Source organism: Suncus etruscus, chromosome 19 (assembly GCF_024139225.1).
Source record: "Suncus etruscus isolate mSunEtr1 chromosome 19, mSunEtr1.pri.cur, whole genome shotgun sequence".
Lineage (NCBI taxonomy): Eukaryota > Metazoa > Chordata > Mammalia > Eulipotyphla > Soricidae > Suncus > Suncus etruscus.
Genome location: NC_064866.1, coordinates 43,624,612 through 43,642,583, shown reverse-complemented (window position 1 = coordinate 43,642,583; position 17,972 = coordinate 43,624,612). Strand labels below are relative to the sequence as shown.

Sequence of the window (17,972 nt, the reverse complement as noted above, 5' to 3'; positions counted from 1 at the left end):
CTAAAGCAGGAGCTTCAGGGGCTGAGCGGGTGGGCAGGGTCACTGGTGGGTGTGGCGTCATGGTAGGTGGGGCCATTTGGGGGTGTGGCTGCATTGGGTGGGCATGGCCATCCATGGGCTCCTTGCACTGTGCTCACTGTGTCTGTGGGCCCTCTGGCCCTGATGCTTATCCACAGCTCCAGGCTGCAGTTTCTCTGAGCAGATTTTTTTTGTTTTATTTATTTGTTTTTTTTTTTGTTTGTTTTTGGGTCACACCCAGTGGTGCTCAGGGGTCCTCTTGGCTATGCTCAGAAATCGCTCCTGGCAGGCTCGGGGGACCATATGGGATGCCAGGATTCGAACCACATTCCTTCTGCATGCAAGGCAAACACCCTACCACTGTACTATCTCTCTGGCCCCTCTGAGCAACTTTTTATTTATTTGTTTGTTTGTTTGTTTATTTTAGTTTATTTAGTTTTGGGGTCATACCTGGCAGAAATCGCTCCTGGCAAGCTCAGGGAATTATATGGGACGCTGGGATTCGAACCAATGACCTGCATGAAAGGCAAACGCCTTACCTCGATGCTATCTCTGCGGCCCCTTTATTTATTTATTTATTTATTTTTTATTTTTTATTTTAATTTTTAATTTTTTATTTTTAAATTTTTTTGGGTTTTGGGTCACCCCTGGCAGCGCTCAGGGGTTCCTCCTGGTTCTATGCTCAGAAATAGCTCCTGGCAGGCTTGGAGGACCATATGGGATGCTGGGATTCAAACCACCGTCCTTCTGCATGCAAGGCAAACACCTTACCTCCATGCTGTCTCTCTGGCCCCATCTGAGCAGCTTTTTCAAGGTCTTGGCACCATTACCATCTGGGCCAGCAGGCTTCCAAGTGTCCTCTGGTATCTGTGCTTGTTGGTCCCTCCTGCCTGCTCTGCCTGTCTGGTGTCTGTAGCAGAAGGTGAGTCCCGAGCAGAGGCAGCAGTTGCCCGCCTAAGGAGAGCTGGTTCTCATGGGCACAGCCAGGTGGGCTGGTTCAGGGCCAGTCACCAAGAAGTGGGCAGCAGACAGAGCTTCCTGGTGCTCCCTCAGTGCCTCTTGCCACCCTGGCTCGTTTGCAGGCGAGTCTGGTGTCGCCCTGTTGCCCCGTGGTTGTCTGCTCCTGTCAGAGTGGATTTTTGGCATGGCTCCTGTGTCTGTGGGCCTCAGTCCACCGAAGACTTGAGTGAGCGCAGCCTTGGGTTTTAGGGATTCAGGTATGTGTCCTTCCAGAGCCATGCTTTCAAACTCACTTTTTAAAAAATCTGGCGCTAAATTAGGGTCTTGTCTAAGATTAAAATTCAGTTGTCAGCCAGGGGTGATTTCTGAGTGCTGAGCCAGGGGTAACCCCTGGGCACTGCTGGGTGTGGCCCCCAAACCAAAAAAAAAACCAAACCAACAAACCAAAAATTACCATTCAGTTTTGTTTTCAGGTGTGCTCAGGGCGTATTTCTGGTTCTGCACTCAAGGATCACTCAGGGCCCTGGGGTACCGTCTGTGGTATTGGAGATCAAGCTCGCTGCCCACTATAGATTTGCTTAGCCAGAGTGATGCTGGTTTTCTCAGGACACGACGTGAAGTGGTTTGGTCCTTCCGGCATGGGACCTCCACCTGTCGTTGGGGCTCAGGCATGCCCGGTACCAGGGTCTCAGGAAGCAGTGCTGCGAGGCTTCTAGTGGCATGGCCGAGCTCTTGAGTCATGGGGCTGTTTCCCAGGCCCCAAGATCTTTATGTGTGGAGTTGGGGAGGGAAGTCCTCCAAAGTAGTGCTCAGGGACCCAGGGTCCACTGCCAGCAGTGCTTGGCCAGCTAGGGCAGAGGAGTTCTGCTCACGGTCACTCTGGCTCCGGGAGCAGCGATGCTGGGCATCAAGCTTGGGTCCTTGCACATGCCATTCAGGTACTTGCGCTTGAGCTGCCTCAGGGTCTTGCAGAACCTCCTAGTTGGTCGCTGTCTTCAGTGGTCAGCTGCATGGGGGTTGCCCCCTGCCCACCTCAGGTCAGGATGTGCCACTGCTGCCCAGGAAGCTACTTGGCAGCCAGGCTCTGAGTGGTCCTTAGGCTCGCCCTGTGTGACTCGCTTTGCTCGGTCACCATGTGTTCAGCTGATTCTGCCAACAAGAATCTACCTCACGTGAGTTTAAGTGGTCCCTGAGTGACCTTGGGGGGCCAGCCAGTCTCAGAGGAAGAAGAGAAGAAATGTACGTCTGGGGGACCTCCTCCGGACCTAGGGGACATCATGGAGACTCTTGCAGAGCCTATGCACCCAGGAGCCTTTTCGGACATCTTCCCTCAGGCTCTCGTCTGAAATTCTCTGGCTTCTCTCTAGGCCTCTTGCTCAGGCTCCTTCTCTACGAGTTTCTAGAGTCCCCAGGACTCGACTGTTACTGGGGGAGCTGACACAGGCAGGTCCTGACTGTAGTTGTGACCGGGATCGTGGCAATGTGGCAGTGAAGGGCTGCTCGGGTGGGGTGTGACCGGCCATTGTTCTCAGGAGTGGGGGCCCCTCCCCAGGTTACTCTCCCACTGGACTGTTAGATCAGCATTGCAGTATCAGCACAGAGAACCCTGGGGGTGCTGTGGTTTGGACCTGTGAGGGATGCACAGTGTGGACATGTTTGGGGTTCTGTGGTGTGAATGTGTGTGTGTGTGGGGGCAGGGGTGCTGCAGTGTTTACATCTGGGGTCTGCAATGTGGACAGGTTCTGGTGTTACAGTGTGGACGGCTATGTGTGGGGTTCTATGGCATGGAAGTGTGTGTGTGGGGAGGTACCGTAGTGTGGAGATGTGTGAGTATAGGCAGATGCGGAGACCTGCAGTGTGGACGTGTGTGAGTTGGCAGCTGTGGGGTCTGCAGTGTGGACAGGTGAGTGCAGACAGGTGGTGAGGAGGGAAAGGGTGGGTAGGACTTGGTGCTGTCCTGTGGACCGGTCCCAGCTGGTGGGGGCAGGCAGGTCTGGGGACTGTTCCCCCATTGCTTACCCCTGTGTGGTGCGTCCACTTGGGGACCCCATGGGCCAGGCTCTTGTTCTCTGGCCGTAGGCCGAGGCCAGGTGCTGAGCTCTGTGAGGCCGTGAACGCTCAATCACCCCGTTCTCTGCAACGAACATGGAAACACCGATTGGATTAGCTGAGATGGGTTTTTAAAGTGTCATTTATGAGGCGCGTTACTTTCCATCTCCTTTATTAGGCTCTTACTGGGGAGAGCTTGCAATGTGCGTGCGGATCGAAGTCCCAATGGCGGATGGCCACGCGTCCCGCAGGGAGCAGCTTCTCCGCCTGCCGCCCCATGCCCCTGCCCCGAGCTGCGGCCGGGCACCACCACATCCCGTGCTTTCTCCATGCCCCCACTGACAGCTGTGCTTGCCCACGGCACGGCCCCTGCAGGGCGTTGTCAGCGATTCCACGGAAAGGCCACTTAAGCAGTTTGCGCTGTCACGGCTCCGCGCCTGACCTACTTGGGCCGCCGTGCAGCTGCCTCGCTCCCATTCTGCTGACGGCGTAGTTCTGGCCACGCCGGTATACCCAGCAAAGGGAGAAAGCCGCACGCCAGCTCCGGGGGCCACAGTTGGAGCCCGTCTCCTTTAGGGCCACAGCCTGGACTCAGACTAGTCCCTGACCATCATCCACGTTGAGCACACGAGCGTCTTGGAGCCTGTGTGGGAACAAACGAAGGAGCACTAGGTAGGCATGTCACTTGAGGCAGACATGAGGGGGTGATCGGAGGATCCGAGACAGGCCCTGTTTGCTTCTGCCTTGTCTGTGTCCCCTCGCTCCCACCACTAGGTAGGCATGTCACTTGAGGCAGACATGAGGGGGTGATCGGAGGATCCGAGACAGGCCCTGTTTGCTTCTGCCTTGTCTGTGCCCCCTCGCTCCCACCACTTTCCTTTGCAGCTGCCGCCCCAAGGCAGCACACCCTGATATCAGGGTGTCTGCAGGGTCTCATGTCCACACCCAGCCTGCCTAACCTGTTGATGGACTCCTTGGGGGTGGCCAGGCTATGGGACTCTAGCCAGGATGCTCCTGGTCTTTGGGTGAAGCCGCTGCTTGGATGCTGACTGAGGAGCTCTGCAAGGGGCCCTGAGACGGGAACACAGAGGGAGCCCGTGGGATAGGACCAGCCACCTGGAGCCCTCGAGAGGCAGGACATGGGAGACAGACACCTGGGGAGCCCCTGGGGAAGTGCTCCCCGCTGAGTTCCTGTCTCGCCCTGGCTGGCAAGTGTCCCAGGCCTAGAGAGAGCCCGGGGGCTGCCTGCCTCTGCTGCTCACCCTGTGCCCCTCTCCCATCCCAGCCTCGTTGGGCTCCAAAGTTGCCTGCCCCCCACCCTCCAGTGTGCCCCCCTAACCCCACTGTAGTCAAGGTTATGGTGATAAATCCCAGGGCATTGTCACTTCTATTCGGAGTAAATTGGCTGGCCGCTTTCGGGCTGCAGGAGAGATAATTTGCTGTAGTATTTCAAATGGATTAGAAATGGATTTGAGGGAAAGTTCATGCCTCCCATTACAAAGGCAAGAAAGAGGAGCGTCTAGGGCTGCACTCCCTCTCCAGCCTTCATTATCCACGCTTAATACCTCTCCTATTTTCCAGCGCTAATGAAATTTCCTGGCGGCCTGGGCCTGCGGCCAGCCGGGACAGGCCTTTAGATCTAAGGCCACTGTGGAAAAGGAATTACAGGTCCCCGAGAGGGCTGGGTCCTGCTATTGTCTTGTTAACTCATTGTCTGTGCTGTGCATCCCCTGGGCTGTTCACTTCATGGCTGTGGGGACAGTTCACATGGGCCGCATTCCCCTCCCTGCCCGTGGGTGTCGGTGTCCCGAGGGACCTTGATCCCAGCTCCCTGGTTCCACCTCCACCTCACCCTGCAACCCGAAGCAGCTTCTCGCCTAGGGTGCTGGACTCTTCCTAGAGCAGCAGTGGCCAGACGAATGCCCCCCCTGCAGTGACCTCATGTTTGGCGTCCCCTGGGGGCGTCCCTTCTGGTGGTGGGGAAGAGGGTGGTGTGGGTCGCATCCTCCACAGAGAGGGACCACAAGCTCATTTGAGTGAGGGTGGCCTATCCCTGGCCTGGCATCTGCCCCTGGGCTTCATGCTCTGGGCAAGCAGCTCAGGCAGTGTGGCCGAGGGTGGGCCTGGGCCTGGGCAGAGACCATTGGGGTGTCCTCATCCCTGCCTCCCCCAGTCGCTGCCCCAGGACCTGCCTCAGCTCCAGCCTCTGGTCACAGTGAGGCTTCTGCTGACCCTCTTGTGCCCTTGGAATGAAATGCCCATGGGGGCACAGGTCTGGAACTTTGCAGGGGCCTCATTGACCCCAAGCTCAAGGTGAGGGCCAAGCTGGGAACAGGCTGCACCTCGCCTTGTTTCCGGAAGGCCCCTGTGTTCCTGGTCTAACTGCTGAGACCAGAGCCAAGTAGATTTGAGTCTTTGTTCTCCTGTAGGAGACGCAGAGCCTCCAGGAAACTGGGGGCACTGATGGGCAACCCCCAGCACCTGTCTCCTATCATGGGACACCCCAGCCAGTCCCTCAGGGCTGAGTTCTTTTTTTTTTTTTTTTACATCAAATAAAAGTTTTATTATAGATTATTGGCTACTAAGAATACATGGGAAAAACACAAGTATATAAAGGCATTATAATACATACAGCTGATTTCTTCTTTGGGGGAGGGGTCACTGGTAGCACTCAGGTTACTCTTGGCTCTGCACTCAGAAATTGCTCCTGGCAGGCTTTGGGGATCATATGGGATGCTGGGAATCAAACCGGGATTTGTCGAGGCTTGGCCGCGTGCAAGACAAATGCCATCCCACTGTGCCATTGCTCCGGCCCCATACAACTGATTTCTAAGTGCAGTACTCTGAAATACAAACCAATGATCAATACCCCGTTAGTTTATTGAAACATGTTGGTATCTCTTTACTCATTCTTGTTTATAAATATGACTAATCTGTTTCACCCAGAATCAGAACTTGTTTACTGACATGTCTTCTTTATGAAACATATATTTATTAATCTGTTATCATTATGTTATTATATTATAATATATTATTAATATATAATAATACTTATATATATTGGTTTCTGAGTCACACTTGGCAACACTCAAGAGTTACTCCTGGCAGGCTCAGGGGACCATATGGGATGCCGGGATTTGAACCACCGTCCATCCTGAGTTGGCTGCATGCAAGGCAAACGCCCTACCACTGTGCTAGCTCTCCAGCCCCTGAAATGTATTTTTTTTTTTTTTTGTTTTTGGGCCACACCCGGTAACGCTCAGGGGTTACTCCTGGCTATGCGCTCAGAAGTCGCTCCTGGCTTGGGGGACCATATGGGACACCGGGGGATCGAACTGCGGTCCATCCAAGGCTAGCGCAGGCAAGGCAGGCACCTTACCTCTTGCGCCACCGCCCGGCCCCTGAAATGTATATTTTTTATAAAATTAATGTCAGTAATGATGAGCTTTTTTTCTAAGTCATAAGAATTCAGTGTGTGTGTGTCTTTGGAAATGGTCGCCGGGTTGTATTATGTAAACTAAGGCTCATGTAATGAAAAGGAAATACTAATGGGAAAAATATTAGGGTTGAGAGTAGGACAAAGGAAGATATTATCTTTCTATGTTCTATTAAATCTATTAACAAGTCTTCATTATTTATTTTGGTGCTATTGCTAGAATCGTAGGATTTGCCAACCATACATTATCTATAATAATTGTTCCTTTTATATTCTCTAAAGAATTTAATATTATATTTTATATTCTCTAAAGAATGGTAGATTTTAGCAATTAGCTGGCTTAATCAAGTACACAGAGAACTTTAAATTATCCTGTATAAATGGGGCCGGCGAGGTGGCGCTAGAGGTAAGGTGTCTGCCTTGCAGTGCTAGCCAAGGAAGGACCGCGGTTCGATCCCCTGGCGTCCCATATGGTCCCCCCAAGCCAGGGGCAATTTCTGAGCACTTAGCCAGGAGTAACCCCTGAGCATCAAACGGGTGTGGGGCCCCCCACAAAAAAAATTCTCCTGTATATTAGTGTTTGAAACTAATGAATTGGTTGAATCTGAATCAGCTTAGCTCTGTTTGTAATGCAGCAATATCTGTCGCTTCAAAAACGAGAAGATAGGGGCAGGAGAGATAGCATGGAGGTAAGGCATTTGCCTTGTATGCAGGACGGTGGTTCGAATCCCGGCATCCCATATGGTCCCCTGAGCCTTCCGGGAGTGATTTCTGAGCATAGATAGAGCCAGGAGTAACCTCTGAGTGCTGCCGGGTGTGACCCAAAAACAAAAACCCAAAAACGAGGAGGTTGAGTGGAAGCTGTTTGGAAGATGCCTGTCTCTTTCACTCATTAGATACGAAGTGTACCTTCACCAACTTGGTAACTTAATAAATATAAAAATGACCTCATCTATCAACACACATGTTGAGCTAGCAAAACCAAGAATCTCAAAAACGTATAAGGTACAAACTGACTTGTCTAAAACAAGAAGGTATATACTCTTTTTTTTGTTTGTTTTTTTTTGGGCCACACCCATTTGGCGCTCAGGGGTTACTCCTGGCTGTGCGCTTAGAAATCGCTCCTGGCTTGGGGGGACCATATGGGACGCTGGGGGATCGAACCACGATCCATCCGTCCTACGCTAGCGCTTGCAAGGCAGACACCTTACCTCTAGCGCCACCTTCCCAGCCCCGTTATTACTCTTTATGTCATACAGAATATGTCAAAAAAAAATCTGTAATAAACTTTGTAAAAGGAAGATTCTGGTTTACAAATAAGTCTACTAAAATGGACATGAGTAGAAATTTTCTTCTCCCAACATAATACAACATAATATGCATCCACCATAAGCTAAGAGTCCTAGTGTCTTTTTTAATTAATTAATTATTTTATTTATTTATTTTTGGGTTGCACCCAGCAGCGCTCAGGGGCTACTCCTGGCTCTATGCTCAGAAATCGGTCCTGGCAGGCTCGGGGGACCATAGGGATGCCTGGATTCAAACCACCGTCCTTCTGCATCTAAGGCAAACGCCTTACTGCTGTGCTATCTCTCTAGCCCCCAATGCCGTCTCTTTAAAGCCATTTAATGTATAAACTGGGCCCTTCCAGCTTACCTAAAGAGCCTCTCTTGAGAAATAGAACAGATACATTAAACAGAGGTACTGATTCTCCCCCCCCCCACCTTATTTTTGTATTGGCTTTTTTGGGGGGCTACACCTGGTGGCACTCGGGTTACTCCTGGCTTTGTGTTCAGAAATTGTTCCTGGCAGTCTCGGGGGACCACATGGGATGCCAGGAATCAAACCTGGGTCTGTCCCGGGTGGGCCACATGCAAGGCAAACGCTCTACCACTGTGATATCTCCCCGGCTCCTAAACAGAGGTACTATTTTAGTACAAATCTGTACTTCAAAAGCAAATGAAGAACCAATCATTTGTCCTCTCGTGTAAATACCTCTTAAATTCACATTATTAGAGAAAGTGCTGTTTATTATTCACCTTTTTCTTATAGGAAACTTTGTAGCTAGAAACCATTTTTGTTCCATTTTAGAACATTTCAATACTTATTAGTTTCAAAGATTTGAACACTGGGGCCGGAGCAGTGGTACAAGCGGTAAGGCATCTATCTGCCTTGCGCATGCTAACCGAGGATGGACCGCGATTTGATCTCCCGGCATTCAATTTGATCCCCCAAGCCAAGGCGATTCTGAGCACATAGCCAGGAGTAACCCCTGAGCATCACCAGGTGTGGCCCGAAAACAAAAAGAAAGATCTGAACACTGTGTAGTTGTGGCATTTTGGGAATTAGCACACAGGAGAGAAGCAGTATTTAGCAGGAAGTGAGTTGAATCATATTTCGTATAGAAGCTTGCCAGAAAGTATAGTGTTATTGGAGAATTGTGAAAAACTTCCGTGAAGAAGTAAATTATATGCCCTAGTCCAGCTGTTCCCAGTGAGTTAGCAGACTTGCTTTACCCTGGTCAGGAGTTTCAAAAGGTGTCCCTTTTACTGCATGAAACAAAAATAGAGACCCAGATGACATAGAACATTTGTTAAGGTCTAAGCAACAGGAACACTAACGAAGGGCATACTCAGTGGGCAAGCCAACTCCCAGGGCATCTGTCAGCCACATTCCCTGGCTGTTCAGATTCACTTCACTTCGGCATTAACTTCACAATTTCAATGTCTGCTCCGCTGTCCCAGTCCTGGTGGCCGGCACCACGTAGGACCAGCCCAGTGTAGCAGAACTTGCATCTCCTCCTCAAGGCCGAATTGAGCCTCTGAGTTCTGTGCTGCCCAGGCCTCCCAGGCTGCGCTCTCAACCCTGCGCTGGGGTCTGCATGAGGCCTTTATCCTATCCTGGGCTCCCTCAGCCTGCCCCCTCAGCAGACTTTGTTCCTTGGTCGGTCCATGTCCATCCCTCCGTCTACCTAGGAAAGATGCTGGAAGCTGTAGGTTGTGATGCAGTCCCTATTCTGCTCAGCCCCAGCCTCAGGGATGCCAGTGACCTTGCTTTCTGTTCCAGCAGGTCCCTGGTGCTGAACCGTCTGCGCCCGGCCACGGGGGCTGGGAAGGCTCAGCCCATCTCCCCTGTGTGGCGGAACCGGGGCTACCGCTGCATTGGAGGGGCCCTTTACAGGGTATCGGCCAACAAGCTCTCCAGGGCTGCCAGCCGCCAGGGAGATGTGGGCTGCAGGACCCCTCTGCGTACAGGTGAGTCTCAGGGCCTCTGCGTCGAGGGTCTGGGGACAGCCAAGCCGGCCTCTGATCCCATGAGCCCCATATTTGGGCTTTGTCCCAGGACTAAGGGGCACATGCTTCAGAGGCCTCTTGGTGGCAGGGCTGCACCAGCTGCTGAGGAGACTCTGGGGCTGTGGGGAAGGTCTCTGGCCTCGCCTCACCTTGCCTCCTCCCCTGGGGTGGTTGTTGCCTGTTGGCGTCTGCCCTCCTCCACCCTGTCTCCAGCCTCCCTGCAGTCACTGCGCTTGTCCCACAGCTGGTGGGTCCCGTGACCCCTTCTCAAGCTTCCCAGCATCCTGGGGGGATGCTTGGGGGGCCCTTCCCTGCAGGAACTCTGAGCTGGATTCCCGTGTCCTTGGTACCGCCTCCGTACCCGCCCCTAGGGACCCCTGTGCACTCTGGCAGCCATCATGAGGTCTGGCCCTGCTCCTAAGCTAGGGGCTTCAGATGAAGGAAGCAGGGATTGTCTGCCAGCCCGAGTTCGCCGGCACAGGCGGAAATGTCAGCCTAGGCACTGGGGACAGTGCCTGAGTGCTGAGTCAACAGAATCTGCTTCCATCTGATGGCATTTGAGGCAGCCCTGCCCCAGCCCCCAGACACAGGGTCTGCAGGCAGGTGGGCGTGGGAGTGAGTGGGTGGTGAGCACCGTGGGCTGGCGCGCAGAGGCAGGATACACACGCCGTGCAGGCGGGTGTGCGTGCCGGATGGGAGTCAGGAGGGCAAGTGTGCCGGCTCTGGTGGGAACGGCTGACCCGTGGCCCACTTAGCGGAGCAGTAATTACAGAAATAAATTCGCTCCAGTGTCAGCGCATCTGAGTCCAGCAGGAAAACTGCCCGGCGTGCTGCTCCTGATTCCTTTCTCCCTCCCCTCGCCCCTGCTCCCTCTGCTCCAGTGTCTCCCGACCATCCTGCCACGGTGGGTGGCCATGTGGGTCCTTGTGGGAGCCATGCCCCCCCCTTCTCCCGCCTGGCCCTGTGGCCTGTGGCCCTAGAAGGCCCTGGCGAGGCTGCATTGAGGGGGCGCCCAGTAGGGTCAGGCAGCGCTGCAGCTGTTCTGGGAAGATCCCCAGGAAGGGTCCGTTTTCTGGGAGCTTCAGCGCCTTCTGCTCATGGGTTGCTGTCTCTGGGAACTTGGTGCTTCTGCGCTGCCTCATGCAGCGGCTCCAATTGCAGTTTCAGCAGTGCCAAGCCATGTTCCGAGTGGGATGTGCAGGGAGCGGGCCTGGCAAAGCCGCTGTCTCCCTCGGGGTATGGCGGCTAAACCTGAGTGGCCCCTCGGGTCTGAATTTGGCCCCCTGCCCCATACGATCACAGAGTCCCTGCCTTGCCGCCTGGGACCAGCGGGGTTGTCCACTGGGCTGGAGAGCACCTTCAGACCTCGTGTCCACCTCCCACCTCCCCCTGCCGGCACTGCCTACTCTAGCGGCGAGAAATGGGGCTCACCCTGCCTTGCAGTGGGTCGGTCTCAGCAGCTGCCCCAGTGTGGGGCCTGGTGCGGACTTGTGTATGCTGGCATAGCCTTGGGTAGGCAGGGTGCCTCACGTGCAGTGACTCCCACCTTCGTGGGTCCTTGTGCCTTGCCTGCCCTAGCCCCGGGAGGAGGAGTTGGGGGTGTCCCGTGCTATGTCAGAGCTGGAAGCCCCCCCTCCCCTGGCAGCTATTTCCTGGGGAGACCTTTCTCCCCTCTCGAGCACTGCAGTCATGGCCCTGGCCCCGGAAGTGAAGGACACCTGAGTCCTGCACCCGGGGCTCAACCGACTTTCCCCACAGGCCGACCGGACTCTGCGGGCAGCTGTGGCCGTTCCCTGGCCTGGTACGTTCGTGTGGGGTGGCAAGGAGGGGCGCCCCGTGCCCATGCCCGTGGCCCCAGGAGTAACCGTCTCTTCCCTGCCCCTTCCCCAGCCGGGCCGTGCAGCGCAGCCTGGCTATTGTGCGACAGGCGCGGCAGCGGCGGCGAAAGAAGGAGGAGGAGTACTGCATGTACTACAACCGCTTTGGCCGTTGCAACCGTGGCCAGCAGTGCCCTTATATCCATGACCCCGAGAAGGTGGCCGTGTGTACCAGGTATGGATGGCCTAGGGCGTGTGCATAGCCGTGTGTCAGATCGTGTGTCCATGTGCGTGCGCGGGAGTGGCTGCCAAGCCCACAGACACACACAGCCCCTCCCGCCATTGAGCAGGTTTCTCCGGGGCACGTGCAAGAAGACGGATGGAACCTGCCCCTTCTCGCACCAGGTGGCCAAGGAGAAGGTGAGTGTGGGAGCGCCACTGTCCCGTGGGCCCGGACCCACAGGGGTGTTCGGGGACCGACTGCCCAGCTCTCGCTCCCCTGCTCCTCTGGACGAGCGGGCTCCCAGCCCCAGCGTGGGGAGGGGCAGGAGTTGCTGCGGCCACAGCTTTTCCCCTTGAGGAACTCTGGAGACTCAGCGTTTTTTCCTCCTAATAGGGCCCCGAAACTCTGTTGTGAACGATCTGGAAATTCCCATCGCCTTTCGGGCTCATTAGCTGCCCGTGGTTGCGCCCCTCACCCTCTCACCCTGAATTAACATTATTGTTATTTGTGTGGACATGGGGGGCCAGCAGGTTAATTGAAACGTGAACGCGGTTTCCTCTCGCTGCTGACAGCAGGCGAGGCAGAGCTGTGGAGGCGGGCTGGGGCCTGGGCTTGATGGCCCCTTTTTATTAGAGCTAATTTGGGCGCTATATCAAAAGCCACATTAAGGGAACCGGCTGCAGCTGCACCGCTGCCGGCCCATCGGCCACTTGCTCCTCTGTGCCACGGTTAAAAGATGATTAAAAAGAAACTCGAGTTTCAACACTCTTTGTTTCCTCCCTGGGGGCTCCCCTGCACCCCTCTGTGGCCTCCACGCTGCCTGGTGTACCCCAGGGAGCCGCTTCCTGAGCCCTTGGGCCTGGATGAAGCAAGGGGGTGTTGCCCACCCTTGGCCTCCCCAGGGCCAGTGCTCAGAGCTAGACACCACCCAGGGGGCTCCTGGGCACTGCCAAGGGGCGCCTGGCTGATGCTGCCATGGCCTCGGAGTTCATTCCTGCCCCGCCCTGGTGCCCACACCTCGCAACTCTGACTCTGGGTGTCCTGCAACTGCACCTGGGGGCAGGCCGTGCCACCCCCCAGGCCTCAGCCGCCTACTGCAGCGCCACGGTGCCACCGTCCCTGTCTCCGCAGATGCCCGTGTGCTCCTACTTCCTGAAGGGCATCTGCAGCAACAGCAGCTGCCCGTATAGCCACGTCTACGTGTCCCGGAAAGCTGAGGTGTGTGCCGGCTTCCTCAAAGGCTACTGCCCCATGGGCGCCAAGGTGAGACCCTGCCCGGGCATTGCAGGCCGGGAGAGGCGTAGCGCCGGGCGAGCAGAGCCGTGCTTACGGCTGCCGGCCTGACGGATGGAGATGGGCCTCGTAATTGCAGAGGGAGGCGTGAGCGGTGCTGAGCAGGCCTGTTGCCGGTGCTGGAGCAGGAGCCCAGGGCCCACGGAGGGTTAATTTTATTCTCTAAATAATGTGCAAAGTGCTGAGTTGTCACGCAGCGCCTGGAGCACAGGCCTGCAAATGGGCCCCAGAGAGTTTCTAATACTCCACCAGATCTGGGGAAACTGCAAGCCGGCTCCTGGCATGCGTGTGCGCCAAGCCCGGCCCCCCAGCCCTAAACATCCGCTGATGAGCGTGGCTCTTCAGGAGGCAGGATCGCTACAGCAGATCGCTCCCAGCTTAGTGCTCGAAAGACCAGAGGGCCTAAGCTGGTGGTGGCTGTGCAAGGCCTCTCAAGCTGCTACCTGTTCTCCCGGGCTGGGCACAGCCAGGAAAGGCTCTAACTCAGGGCAGGGGAAGCAGGCACCCCTGTTTGCCTCTTTTTTTTTTTTTTTTTTTTTTGGTTTTTGGGCCACACCCAGCGGTGCTCAGGGGTTCCTCCTGGCTGTCTGCTCAGAAATAGCTCCTGGCAGGCACGGGGGACCCTATGGGACACCGGGATCCGAACCAACCACCTTAGGTCCTGGATTGGCTGCTTGCAAGGCAAACGCCGTTGTGCTATCTCTCCGGGCCCCCTGTTTGCCTCTTAAGTGCTGCCTGGTTTTGCTGTGTTCACCCTTGCACTTACTCTGTCCCACCTACGCCTGTGGCCTTCCCTTGCTTTACTGGACCTCCTGGTCTCAGGGCTGGGGCAGCTGTGAGTGCGCCTGGGTGGACATGGCCTGCCAGCACTGACCCTTCTTGTATGCGTGTCGTCTACCGCACGGATATTCTTCCCATAGTCCTTGAGATGTTCTGGGAGTTGAACTGGGTTGACACCATTTTGCAGCTCCCTCCTTTTTTTTTTTTTGGTTTTTGGGCCATACCCGTTTGACGCTCAGGAATTACTCCTGGCTATGAGCTCAAATCGCTCCTGGCTTTGGGGGGGACCATATGGGACGCCGGGGGATCGAACCACAGTCCATCCTATGCTAGCGCTTGCAAGGCAGACACCTTACCTCTAGCGCCACCTTCCCGGCATTTGCAGCCCTTTTTATCTCTTCTTACCAGTGTACTTTTGCTTTTTTGTTTTTGGGTCACACCTAATAGTCCTCAGAGGTTAATGTACTCAGGAGTCACTCCTGGTTCCTGGCAGTGCTCAGGAGTTACTCCTGGCGGCCCCTGGTGGACCCTATGGGATGCTGCGGACCCCCTGCTTGGTCATGACCTCTGCTCTGCTCTGCTTCCTGGGGCCTGCTCCCCTCCTGAGCTATACAGGTGGTTTCTGTCATTCCTGCAGTGTCAGCCTCCTCCAGGAGCCAGCACCAGGGATTCAAAGACCAGCCTGACCGTCGACCGTCCCTTCCTTGGGTTCCTGCCCTATGAGTGTTGTGTCTGAGCAATTGGGTTGATTCTGCTCTTTTTCTCTCTGTTTATTTGGTTTTGATTTTTGAGCAGGGCTCAGCACTTAGTTGATCCCTGGCCTCCCATGTAGTCCCCCAGGACTGCCAGGAGTGATGCCTGACTGCAGAGACAGGCGTAAAACCTGAGCACTGCCGGTATAGCCCCAAAACAAAATGTGAATGTTGTCTGTACTATAACAAAGCAAGGAGCGTGACTCACAGAGATAGGAGAGACCCAGCGGGCCCTGGATGCTTAGGGTGGGACTGGCCACGACTCAGCAGCAGCCAGGGCCTCAGCCTGCAGGCTGACAGGGAGCCTGGTGTAGGCACTGAAGGTAGTGGACAGCATTGAGGAAGAGCTTTGCTGGCTGGGCTTGAAGAACTCGTGCTTGGCAATCAGGGCACCGGGACAGGAGGCAGACAAGGATGTCCAGTCCTTGATTTCCCCTGGTAACTCGGCCTTTAGATACTACCGCATTAAAGGTCTTAAGTTGTGTAGGAATTTCCCTTCACTTCTTGTTGTGCAGCAGGGGCCACTCAGAAGTGCTTGGGCTATTCCAAGTTCTGTGCTTAGGACTCACTGCAGTCCTGCAGCCCGGGGCTACCCCGTACCTCTGCACGCCAAGCATGTGCTGGTCCTGGAGCCATCTCCCTGTCCCTGAGGGACACCAGCCTGGTGCTCCTCTGTCATCAGATAATGTAGGATGGGGTCATGCTGTTTACAGCCCTTCACCCTGTTCCCAGTGCCTTTCTCTTCGTGATGTAATGCTAGCATAGCATTACCAGTGTGGTCCCAGCTCAGAGGCCACCTCCCAATGCCCAGGCCCTTTCTGGCCGCTGCACCTGTCCACAGGACAGAGGGGTGGCCAGTCTGGTCACCTGGTCTTTGTGGGTTACTGTGTGAGAGAAGGGCGGGCACTAGGAGCATGAGCCAGTCCTCAAGTTCTTATCCGAGGAAGGCGGGCTGGTGGTGGTGACCGTGGTCCCACATGGGCCCCACCACCCAGAGTCCTGGCCACCGACTCTCCGCCTGCCTCGCACTGCCCCTCTCTGCCCAGCTGTCTCCCGTGTCCCCACTGCCCACCCCTCTCAGCAGAGATGAGGGCAGGAACCTGGGCACCGAGGAGAGCCAGTCTGGGTCTGCTGACCTGCCACATGTGCCGTGGAGCTCAGAGGTTTTGTATCCCAGGGACACTCTGAAGGCCCAGCACTTCAGGCCCTGCCCAGACCCCGTCTGGGCTCTGGGAGGAGCCTTCTGCAGACCCCAGGCCGCTCAGCAGAGGGCCGTAGGGTGCCCGCAGCAAGGCTGGACAGTGTCTGTGCCCAGCCTGGGTATCATTAGCCCTGTGACAATTATTCTGGAGCTTGTGTCACTGCTTGGCTAACATGCTGGACCTTCCCGAAGGGCTCTCGCTGGGCTGGTGGGAGCCAGGGTGCCTCTGACCCAGTTCCGCTGTCGTTTCTGCAGTGCAAGAAGAAGCACACCCTGCTGTGCCCCGACTTCTCGCGCAGGGGTGCCTGCCCCCGGGGTGCCCAGTGCCAGCTGCTGCACCGGAACCAGAAGCGCAGCTGCCGGCGGTCGGCCGTCCCCAGCCCGGAGCCCAGCAGCACGGCCCCCCGGAGGAACCGGGTCTCAGCCAGCCACGGACCTAAGTGGGTGGCCCCGGGAGGGCCTTCGGGAGCCCAGGAGGAAGCAGGTCGCGCGCCTGTGCCCTCACGCTGCCCTTCTGCCCCACAGGAAAGTGTCGGCTGCCCATCGCCCCAGCAGCAGACAGATGGGCACGTCCACCTCTGCAGCTGCAGGCCCTGTTTCACCCTTGTCTCCACAGGCTGCAGGCCCCTCCTCATCCTTGTCATCTAGGTCCCCTCCCCGCTGCCACTCCCCCTCCCTGTCCTCCCCGGACCCGGAGGGATTGTCCCCACAGGAGGAGTCTGCGGGACAACCCGGCCCAGGGGCCCTCTCCAAGCTGCCGTCCTTCATCTCCCTGCGGTCCTCACCGAGCCCCAGTGGCCAGCCCACAGCCCAGACCCCTCCGTCCCCCGCCCTCAAGGAGTCAGGTAGGCTTTGCTGGCTAATTAGCCCCCCCCACCCCGTTTCCGATAATGTGCATGCTTGAGATTGGTGCCCGCCCCTGCGGAGACCAGATGTTCTCGCTCCCCAATGAACATTTGGGGCTCGCTGAATGGCTCCGCGCAGCCTAGTTGAGGAGAGAAAGGAGGATTTTATGGCCACAAACGACCCTTTCTGTAAACACTTTACAGCTCTCCGAGCGTCTGAGTGACGATAAACCCCACGCAGCTCGGCAGGCTGCAAATTGGTGCCCAGACGGCGTCGTTTGATTGTCATATTTCATGGGCATAATGGGAACAGAGGCTGCTCCCACAGCCCTCCCTGGGCCTCCCTGGGCGACTGACCCTGAGTGCAGGTGGCTGGGTGGGGAGCTGGGGGGCAGGTGAGATGCGCTGATTGCCCAGGGTGAGACCGGGGCAGAGCTCCAGGGGAGATGGTGCGGTCATTTGGACTGACCAAGGGGGCATGGGTCTGACCCCGGATGGCCTTCCTCTGTGGCCCCAACCCTGTCCCAAGTGTGTCTCTAGCATGCAGACACCTTGTCAGAGACCGTCTGTGTCCTTGCCTGCTGCCCAGGGCTGCTCTGCTCTGCGACTTGAGCCAGGGCAGGAGCCCTCGGGTCCCTCCCTCCCCCGGGGCTCAGTGCTTCTTCTGCCCACAGGTAAGCCTCTGCACATCAAGCCCCGGCTATGAGCCAGCTCGACCCACCAGCCCAGGCCTGCCTGCATCGACCCTCCTGGGGGGGCCTACCCTGCCACCTGCCAGCCCCGCTCCATCCGGGGCACAGGCAGGACCCCCACAGGCCGGTGTCTGCCGTGAGTGGTGCTCCCTAGCCTGGCCCTTGGCACCTTGTGACCAGCAATAAAGTTCTACCTTGATGTTACCTTTGTCTGAGACCCCATGAGCCATCAGGCACACGTGCCCTGCTGGGGAGGCAGGGGGAGCACGTGGGGGCGGGAGTGAAGTCCCCCCAAGAAGCTCCCACCCAAGCCTCCAGAGCTGGACCGACACCTTTCTGTGAGCTGCCACTGCCCCTGCCCAGTGCCACCCCAGAGCCCAGCCTTGGTCTCCCTGGGGCTGTTCTGCATCTGAGGGTCCCACGGCCCAGTCAGGCCTTTGTCCACCCTCATCCGAGGGTCCCATGGCCCAGGTCGAGCTCAAGTGGACATATGCCAAGATCCACATCAGCCCCCTGCACGAGCACTCCAGGGTCCTGTCAGAATTTGGGGGTCATTTGCTACTCACCGTGCCCCTGTGGGGACAGGGCTGGGGAATGTGGGGTTGGGTAGGCA

At 56.3% G+C, this 17,972-nt stretch overlaps 1 protein-coding gene across 2 annotated transcripts in view; it reads left to right on the top strand.

Annotated features, from left to right (window-relative positions):
• ZC3H3 (zinc finger CCCH-type containing 3) overlaps window positions 1–17,561 on the top strand; it is a 37,858-nt gene extending 20,297 nt beyond the window's left edge. The window contains exons 5-12 of one of the 2 annotated variants that reach the window (XM_049765567.1): window positions 9,533–9,717; window positions 11,515–11,557; window positions 11,647–11,808; window positions 11,924–11,993; window positions 12,928–13,059; window positions 16,078–16,262; window positions 16,348–16,667; window positions 17,342–17,561. In XM_049765567.1, the coding sequence (XP_049621524.1) occupies window positions 9,533–9,717; window positions 11,515–11,557; window positions 11,647–11,808; window positions 11,924–11,993; window positions 12,928–13,059; window positions 16,078–16,262; window positions 16,348–16,667; window positions 17,342–17,373 (1,129 nt within the window). In that variant the 3' untranslated portion in view covers window positions 17,374–17,561. Of the gene's footprint in view, window positions 1–9,529; window positions 9,718–11,514; window positions 11,558–11,646; window positions 11,809–11,923; window positions 11,994–12,927; window positions 13,060–16,077; window positions 16,263–16,347; window positions 16,668–17,341 lie in introns of both variants that reach the window. The other variant, XM_049765566.1, reaches the window with a different exon arrangement.
• The last annotated feature ends 411 nt before the right edge of the window (window positions 17,562–17,972 follow it).